Here is a 10,441-nt window from a genome sequence, read left to right as displayed (position 1 = left end):
CTTCCTTCCTTCCTTCCTTCCTTCCTTCCTTCCTTCCTTCCTTCCCTCCTTCCTTCCCTCCTTCTTTCATTTTTTCTTGTAACCTCAAAATATTGAAACACTGCTCTTTAGCTTGGCAGTGGGATATATAGAGATACTCCCTAAAGCAATGGTAGCTGGTTACAGAGCACAGTGCAAACGGTCTCGTGGTGTTCCTAGTTTTCGAAAAACCAACTGTGCTGCCCTGAAAATTTGTTCATTTATAATGAAAAAGAATATCATAGACTTTTAAATTAGGATAGTTTGCTAACACAACCAATTTTTCTCATAATTACCTTCACTTTTTAATTGCATAAACACACATACATACACACAAACATTGAAAATGCAGTATTTCTGAATTCATGTTGTTGAGGTTAGATCAAGATGCCGAATTAAAATATTTTAAAAGTCATTATCTCACATTGCAGATAAGTTCCTTCTATGTGGTGATCTCTAATGTCCACATCACCTGTAAACACAGAAGTTAAATTACAAATGAATTTCCAATTTATGTTCATGTTAGAGATACCATGACATTTATTGAGTTACTCATCCAAACAATTTTGAATATACCTTACGAATTTGTTAAGAGTCACTATTGTTATTGACAATCTAATTTATTTTGTTACAGTTTTCATTGTTATGGTCTTTAGAAAGTTCTTATAAGACCAAAGCTTGTATCCTAAGTATTTTCATTTATTTGTCCTAATTCTGGCTTAAGTAATTGTTTTCTTTTGCATATTATAGACACATCAAATATATGGAGACAACTATCATCTCTTTCTTAACTTTTCTTATCACTAACCTTAAAATTCTGAATTGCGTCAACCATTAATTATTATATTTTCAAACCCTTCTTATGATTTTCATATATTTTAATTGCAAGTTTGCCCGTGTTATTCTTTCAGTGTGGTATATAGATCTGGGGTCTGATTTCATCTACTTATAGAGGATCTTTTAGATTTTTTTTTATTTCAATAGGATTTGAGGGAACAGGTGGTGTTTGGTTACATGAATCAGTTCTTTAGTGGTGATTTCTGAGGATCTTGACCTGAATCTGAAAATTAAGACTTCAGACCACAATTTCAATCTGAACATTTGTGTTCTTCAGGCAGCCCAGTGTTTACATGGAGAAAAAAAAAAAAAGACTCTAATGAAATCATGTATTCTTCAGTTACTACAATCACACCATTCTCTATTACTCCATTGCTATTTATTTTGCTCACTTATTATATCCTCCTCGGCCTTTAAAGTATTTGAAATTCTGTTATCTAGACTCTATAATTTCATTTAAAATCTTTAAGTTGATTAGCTTTTGTGGTAACTGCATGGAAATAATCGCTTACCTTAATTTGAAGGTTACTGAAAACCTGGTTGATTTTAGTGAATTGTGGTAAGCCTCATGTATTCTATTCTATTCTATGAATTGATTGAAGTTACATGCCAGCTTTTGCATTCACTCCTGTTTAATTTTACATTAGTTTTTTTTGTTTTGTTTTGTTTTGTTTTGTTTTGTTTTGTTTTTTGCTCATTGTCCTAATCCCATAACATTGAAATACTGGTTCTATCATATACAATAGTAATATCTGCAAATTTGAAATATTTGTCATGTATATCTTCATCCAAATTGTTGACTGAAATACTAGACATAATGGAAATCAGTATATAATCAGTGGTATAACAGCAGCTTCTGTTGAAATCAGCATTTGTATACAAAGAAATATTCAATGTTTTTAAAATATGATTGATATTTTCATCACAAACTCATCTAATTTCGATCAACCTAATTTTCTATCTCAGCCACAAAAATGTGATATACTTTTCAAATGTTTTGATCGTAATCAAGATGTCTGTGATAGATCTTGAATGCACCAATTGAACAACACTATTAAAAATAACACTATTGGCCGGGCGCGGTGGCTCACACCTGTAATCCCAGCACTTTGGGAGGCCGAGGTGGGCGGATCACGAGGTCAGGAGATCGAGAACATCCTGGCTAACATGGTGAAACCCTGTCTCTACTAAAAATACAAAAAATTAGCCGGGCGTGGTGGCGGGCGCCTGTAGTCCCAGCTACTCTGAAGGCTGAGGCAGGAGAATGGCGTGAACCCAGGAGGCGGAGTTTGCAGTGAGCCAAGATCGTGCCACTGCACTCCAGCCTGGGCGACAGAGCAAGACTCCGTCTCAGAAAAATAAATAAATAAATAAATAAATAACACTATTAAAAATGAAAGATGGGGTCATGGGGTATCACTTGCTCTTCCTCTACATTATCAATTCACATTGTATGTGTATACGTGCACATATAGTTAATACATAAGGTATAATGAGTAGGCATTCCATTAATTATGTCATTTACCATTCATAAGGGAATGAGAACATATGGAAATAACATTTGCATTGCCAACTTTAAAGTCATCGCTTTTTAAGCATAAAAATTATCGAAAGATATGATTCTGTGAATACTACAAGCATTAGCATGTGATATGGTTAGCCTTTGGATCACCACCCAAATCTCATCTTGAATTGTAATCCCTATAATCCCCGTAATCACCATGTGTCAAGGGAGAGTCCAAGTGGAGGTAATTGATTCATGGAGGCGGTTTTCCCCATGCTGTTCTTGTGATAGTGAGTGAGTTCTCATGAGATCTGATGGTTTTTTAAGTGGCTCTCACCCTTTGCTTGGCACTTCTTCCTGCCACCTTGTGAAGAAGGTACCTTGCTTCCCCTTTGCTTTTCGCTGTGATTTTAAGTTAAATGAGTCCTCGCCAGCCATGCTGAACTGTGAGTGAGTCAAACTCTTCCTTTTATAAATTACCCAGTCTTGTCCAGCTCTTTGTAACAGTATGAAAACGAACTTATATAACATGACTCTAGTTTTATCACATTTGAGAGTAATTTCAAAATGCCAAAGAGAGCTCTGAGACTTAGCTTTACTTCTGGTGGATTAAAATGCTGCGACAGCCTCTAATTTATTCAAGCCTCAATTTACTTATAAATTATACGTAGATATTTACTGGATTGCTCCAAATTTTATAATATTGTTAAGTGACTTTTTTGTTTTTACTAAAACATTTTTAATCTAAACTCTATGCTGAGGATTTTTATGGTTTACTGTATATACACATCTATTGAAAATTTGGATATCCAGGTGTTATTCTTGGTTCTTATATGGGCTAATGAGTTATCCTAACTTGGGAAAGGTAATCTTTTTGAATCTTGATTCTATAATAAATGGCTTAGATTGTAAAATTTTTAGATTTTTAAGATTCATTCTAGTACTAATCATTTGAAAACCATAAACTGTTAAAAGTACTTATAGTTGGCCAGACGTGGTGGCTCACGCCTGTAATCCCAGCACTTCAGGAGGCCAAGGCAGGTGGATCACGAGGTCAGGAATTCAAGAGCAGTCTGGCCAATATGGTGAAACCCCATCTCTACTAAAAATACAAAAAATAGCCAGGCATGGTGGTGGGCGCCTGTAATCCCAGCTACTTGGGATGCTGAGGCAGGAGAATCACTTGAACCCAGGAGGTGGAGATTGCAGTGAGTGGAGACGGCGCCATTGCACTCCAGCCTAGGCGACTGAGTGAGACTCCATCTCAAAAAAAAAAAAAAAACCAGTTATAGGTGGGGCGTGGTGGTGCACACCTGTAATCCCAGCACTTTGAAAGGCTGAAGCAGGTGAATCAACTGAGGTCAGGAATTTGAGACCAGCCTGACCAGCATGGTGAAACCCTGTCTCTACTAAAAATACAAAAATTAGTTTGGCGTGTTGGCGGGTGCCTGTAATCCCAGCTACTGGGGAGGCTGAGGCAGGAGAATTACTTGAAAGGAGAGGCCGATATTACAGTGAGCCAAGATGGCGCCACTGCGCTTCAGTCTGGGCGACAGAGCGAGACTTCGTCTCAAAAAAAAAAACTGTGCGGGAGCAGTGGCTCACGCCTGTAATCCCAGCACTTTGGGAGGCGGAGGCGGGTGGATCACCTGAGGTCAGGAGTTCGAGACCAACTTGACCGACATGGAGAAACCCCGTCTCTACTAAAAATATAAAATTAGCCCAGCGTGGTGGTATGTGCCTGTAATCCCAGCTACTCTGGAGGCTGAGGCAGGAGAATAGCTTGAACCTGGGAGACGGAGATTACGGTGAGCCAAGATCGCGCCATTGCACTCCAGTCTGGGCAACAAGAGCAAAACTCCGTCTCAAAAACAAAACAAAACAAAACAAAACCCACACAAAAAAGCCTTGTAGTTGTAATTGTTAATAAATACCATTTACATTTTTAAGAAGCTGAGAAATCACATCATTTTAGTGTTAGAAGTACAGGTTAATGTGAATCTTAATATTTTAAAATTAGTTTTATTTAAAATGATAAATTAATCATATATAAAAATTTTCATGAAAACAAATCAAACTACTTTTCTGTAAATTATTTTATTAACTGTAACTCTTCATAAGCAACTAATTTATTATACTTTAATAAAAACCTAGGAAACACTGTGAGGTTTTATATAAAATGTCATGATTACTTCATGCATCTGATTTTAATGATTCAAAAAATATTGTATGCTCACTTGATTCATTACTTCATGGAATTGAGTTTGAATACAATTTTTTTTAATCCAAAAACTGAAACCTGACATTTTAGTAAAGCTTAATGTGCAAAGGAATGTCTAGAGAAATATTTTTATTGACTTTATTCAAGTATTTACCATTAATTTTTAAATTTCATATATGTAATATGTGATGTAGTCTTTGTGTAAAATAAAGTTAATATATAAGCAAAACCCATTATCTTTAGCCAAATGAATAAGAAGTAGTAAGTCAACGGAATTAAGCTCTGTGAAAATCTTTATTGGTACGACACAACTTTCTTATTCAGGCATGCTTAGTTTATGTGAAATGTTTCTTCAACAATGCTAGACAATGAGCGTATTTTTCCTTTGACTCTTTGAGTGGATATTAATATGACACAATGTTATTTTCTGTGAATTATTAGTTGAACTGATATGCCTATTAATAATACAAAACCATGGAAAGAGATTTAAATAGCTATGTTCAAAGAAACTTGACTTCTTAAGAAACACAGAGAAGTCAAAGTATGCACCAGATGAAACTATAGGCACCATTTTTCTCCTCATCAAAATGTGATGGCAGATGTTGTTACTGGTGCACTGGGTGCTTGCAGTCTCCCAGGATGGAAATCAAGAGAAACTACCAGTTATAGCTACAAAAATAAAGTTTATTAGCTTGTGCACAAGGGACACATCACTGAGAAAGGGAAAGGAATGCTCCATGAGGGTAGTGTGTATGTTAGTTTTATAGGATCTTTCTATAGGGAAGGATTCTGTCAGGACTTTCTAGAGCTTGGGTGGCGGCACAACATGCTACATGCTACGTATATCATATGTAGCATTAGCATTTTAAATCTTCCCCCCCGGGGAACTATTTTTAGCATTAAAATAAGAAAGGGGTAACTATAGGTTGGAGTTTAATTCTAACTGTGCATGCAGTGGCTCCAGGGAAGTCCCTAACCTTCTGAAATAAAAACTTACAATTAAGAGCTTCTTGGGTTTTTTGTTACTGATCGGCTGAGAGTTAGATAAGCTAGAGCTTGAGTGAGGGGCTTTTATCCTTTTTCCCCAGCCCATATTAAAACAGGGAACCAACCAGCCTGCTCGTCTCAATGTCATCCTGAATAATTTCATTTCACTTTATTATGCTTGCTTAAAGAATGATTGTATTTGATTTAACATGTAGCTTCAAAATACAAAGTCTTCCAGCCAGGCACAGTGGCTCACGCCTGTAATCCCAGCACTTTGGGAGGCCAAGGCGGGCGGATCACCTGAGGTCAGGAGTTCAAGACCAGCCTGGCCAACATGGTGAAACCCCATCTCTACTAAAAATACAAAAATTAGCCAGGCGTGGTGGCCGGCGCCTGTAATCCCAGCTGCTAGGGAGGCTGAGGCAGGAGAATTGCTTGAAGCTGGGAGGCGGAGGTTGCAGTGAGCCGAGATCATGCCATTGCACTCCAGCCTGGGGGATAAGAATGAGACTTCATGTCAAAAAAAAAAAAAAAAAATACAAAGTCTTCCTTGGCTTAGCTGTATGGGATACACACACATATATATATAGGATATATATATACACACACACACACATATATGTATATATGTATATATAGAGAGAGAGAGAAAGAGAGAGAGAGTTTAAATTTCGTGAAAAGCAGCATGTAGATTTGGGGAAAAGGTAGAAAATCAAGGTGCAGTTATTCCTGAGAAAGACTTGTAACTCTTCCCTGGGGCCATCTTGACAGAAATGATTGTCAACCCCTTTGTTTTCCTTTTGCATTGCATCATGTTCTTCTCTGGACCAGCATTCAGATCAGTATTACAGATGATGGGAAATTATGTGGTTTATTTTAAAAGTCTGTATGGCTTGCCTGTGTTCCCTCTTCTACTTTGGTAAAATTTGCTCAAATGTGGATATTGATCATGAGGGTGGAGATCATCATTAACTGGCGTTCATCTCCAAAGTCCGCACAAAGGGGCTAATTGAGGCAATTCGATTTGTATTTGATTTGCATTTTCTATAGAATTGCTTTAATTATCTGTGTGCTTTTGGTAGAACAATGTGTGCATGTAACATGAAATTGCTGGATTCCAGAATTTTAACAGGAAATGCTATTAAAAACAGTATCTTAGTTGACCACATGGTATTACACTAATTATTAGTGTATTTGTAAATATATTCTAAGAAATAAGTAGTCAAGATGCTGGAGTGGATCTGATGATTGTAGTGTGCCTTGATCCCCAGTGCATCAGGTAGATCATTAACATATGAATTAGGCGAAACTAAACATTGTCACCTACATTAACCTATTAGATTGGCGCAAAAGTACTTGTAGTTTTGCCATTGAAAGTAGTGGCAAAAACAGCAATTACTTCTGCACCAACCTAATGAAAAATAACTATAATTTATCATGTGTCTTCTTAGATGAGAAGCCCAGAGAAGAACTTTGCTTTGCCTTTGGAATGCTTTTCTGCTGATTACTTTTTTATTTTTTATTTTTGCTATGATTTTGGAGAAAATCAAGCTTTCTAGGCATCATTTTTATTATTTAGTGTAACATTTTTTCTGATATGTTCAATAGAAAGTAAATACATATATTCTGAATTGTCTCTCAGTGAGAATGTCATCAGATTCCTCCAATTCTTGTTTTGAAAGTAGCTATGAAATTCAAATTAATAATTGTCTTGTCGTAATGAATCACAGTTTTCAACAGAACAGTATTATAATGTTTATGAATTATCCTATTTGTCTACCTTTGGCTAAGTATGTTCAAACAATAGTTCTTGAAAAGATATGGTCATGAAAACATTTTGTTAACTTTGTTTAAAAAGTGAACAGTAGACTAACAACTGAGAGTTAAATGAATTAGCTAATTGAGGAAAAAAATGTCTATCTTACAGAAATTCTGACTCATGAAAAAAGTTACTTTCAGTCTGATTCAGCATCATCAATGTGTATTTTAAAGTCTTAGATAGTTTATAGATGTTATTAATCTACAATCATGTCATAAAATCATGCTCATTATAAGAATATGTCATATATGTTATAATACATGTGAAGCCCCATTATAAAAAAATGACTCATCAACAGAACTTGTATGTCTAGCTGACCTAACATAGCAGGAGCAATATATCTTCTAAATGATTCCAAGCTGCAAAGACAGTTATCAATAGCTCAGACGAAAGTAGCTAGGTCCATTTTCTTTTCTAGATTGTATTTTAAAGTCCTTTCATTCTTGAAAATATTATATTTACACTTAGAGAAATATTCTTAAAATCAGCAGAAAGTATTTTATGAATGAAACAGAAAATGGTATTGCTACTTTTTGAATTTTCTCTGAAGGGCATTCATATCTATGAAGCATTTCATGTAACATTTTAATGTCTCAAAATTGATATTTTAAGCTTAGAAAAACTGACATTTAGTGGATGATTTGATAAAACAATTGTGTCAGCATTTTGAACTCTTCTTTATCAGTCTGTGATTTTGTTCCAAAATTGTGATATTGACATCATGTTTTTATGAGAATTCATATTACAAAAAGACTTTGAGGTTTAGCAAGATTGCTTACTATTTAATCAAACTCAAATGCTATAACTAATCTTTCAATTTGGTTGAGAATATGAAGGCAGACTATAGGAGAAAACAAACAAATAAGCAGTTTCTACATTAGGCAAAATTTCAGATAAAAAAAAACGGTTTTTCATTCCCAACCAAATCACAAAATAGCCAATTGGCATATGTTTATTAACAACCTACTATGTACAAAGTGTCACGCTAAACATAGCTGGGATCCTAGTAAAATTTTCAGCCTCATAGATATGCTTTTACAACACAAACAAATAAGCAGTTTCTACATTAGGCAAAATTTCAGTAAAAAAAAAACGGTTTTTCATTCCCAACCAAATCACAAAATAGCCAATTGGCATATGTTTATTAACAACCTACTATGTACAAAGTGTCACGCTAAACATAGCTGGGATCCTAGTAAAATTTTCAGCCTCATAGATATGCTTTTACAACAGAGAGAAAGCTTGATTCACTAGGCAATGAATTTTAAAATCTGAAATCTGAAGTGGCATTGTTTGTTAATAGATTTAACAGTGGTTTACTTAATTAGGTAAGAGAAAAAGTATTAAGAAGTAAGGAATGTTGACCTATATTTAGGGTTAAAGTATCTTTTTCAGGAGACATCTAGGCCTTCTGCCTGCATAGACCACTGAGCTGAAATGGTCCATGAGCCTGTCTCAATACAACAGCCCCTACTCAAATGGTGACAGTGAGAAACACAACTAAAGTCTGAGCATGTCTGTTATGCTGTCATAAACCCCAGTGATAACAAGCATACTCTATACTCTATTTGTACTTGACCCAAGACTTTCACCAAAATAGAGTGCTTTTATATGTAAAGCTACCTGAATCCTTAGGGCAGTATTATAAAACATATAGATTTATATCATATGTCTGCTTTTTGTAAGGTAAAGGTTATTATATATTTAAAATTCCTTAGAATAAAAAAACAAACAACCCCCCCAAACCTCTTGAGTTTTAAAAGTAAGTCTTCAATTTCAATTTTCCATTTCAAACTTACTAAATTAAAATAACAAAAGGGTTATTCAAAGTCATCTTCCCAAAAGGGATTAAAGTCATGTGAGAAAATTGTGAATAGAAAAATAAGCAGACATTCAAATGCTCTGACTTTCCAACTCTATGTTCAGCTTCTTTTGAGTCTGAATAGGAAGGAAGTATTAAATGACTCTTTTGATGTGTATCTTTGCTTTTGAGTCCATTAAGTTTTAAGATAAATATTCCTTCAGTAATACAGTTTCAATTAGCCCTTCTTTCTTTCATATCTGTCACTGATAAGAATGTTGGTTTTTTTCCAGTATATCTTGAAATAAATGGTTTTTGGTGTTTAAATATTCAAAGAAAAAAAATCCTGTGTAATTAAAAGAAAACTTTAATGGCCAAAGAATATTCTTCAAAAAATCGGTGTTATTCTAGAAACGTTTCAGTCAGTATCAGATAGAAGCTTCCAGCATAATATTACCTTTATTCTGCAGCTAATAGGCATTTCATTAGGATCTCACCACTTACATGCCTGACCAATTCACATTACACAGATCCTGTTCTACCAACAATTAGGAATAGACCATTTAGGATTTGGGCAGCAAAGATACCCTTTTTGTTGTCTCCTAATTTGAATTATTCCTATAGATTGTATAGTGCATTTTTCAATTTATTTTGGATTGTGACTATTTCAGATGACTTCTAGATATAAAGTATTTTGTTTACCACAGTAAATTGATGTTTCAGGTCCTCGTAAATCTATTAAAAATGATTTGGCATAATAACAAGTTCATAGAATTGTTATTAATGAAAAAATTTGTTAAAAGATGAGATTTGTTCATATTGTGTGTATCATCTATGTTTTGAAAAGTAATACCTCCTTTTGTATTTTGTGAGTAATTTTTTAGGGCCATTTCTTAATGCTATCTGGCCCCTTAATTTTCCTGCAGAGATCTAAAATTGCAGTGTTTGATAAAATGTGGACCTACATGAGGAGTGCGGAGCCCTCTGTGTTTGTGAGGACTACGGCCGAAGGGGTGGCTAGAGTGCGGAAGTCCAAAGGGAAATATGCCTACTTGCTGGAATCCACGATGAATGAGTACATTGAGCAAAGGAAGCCTTGTGACACCATGAAAGTTGGTGGAAACCTGGATTCCAAAGGCTATGGCATCGCAACACCTAAAGGATCCTCATTAAGGTGGGTGGAATAGTATAACAATATGCTAAATGTTGTTATAGTATCCCACCTACCCTGATGTATCTTTAAGACTCTCTTAC

General features: G+C 35.2%; 1 protein-coding gene across 6 annotated transcripts in view; it reads left to right on the top strand.

Moving 5' to 3' along the window:
• Nucleotides 1-10,441, top strand: part of GRIA2 (glutamate receptor, ionotropic, AMPA 2) — a 153,461-nt gene that overhangs the window by 137,176 nt on the left and 5,844 nt on the right. For all 6 annotated transcript variants that reach the window (XM_011959719.1, XM_011959718.1, XM_011959720.1 and 3 more), the window contains exon 13: nt 10,114-10,361. In XM_011959719.1, the coding sequence (XP_011815109.1) occupies nt 10,114-10,361 (248 nt within the window). The remainder of the gene's footprint in view (nt 1-10,113; nt 10,362-10,441) is intronic.

This window comes from Colobus angolensis, unplaced genomic scaffold (assembly GCF_000951035.1).
Source record: "Colobus angolensis palliatus isolate OR3802 unplaced genomic scaffold, Cang.pa_1.0 Scaffold5, whole genome shotgun sequence".
NCBI lineage: Eukaryota > Metazoa > Chordata > Mammalia > Primates > Cercopithecidae > Colobus > Colobus angolensis.
Note: the sequence above shows the minus strand (reverse complement) of the source record. Positions and strands in the feature narration are given on the sequence as shown.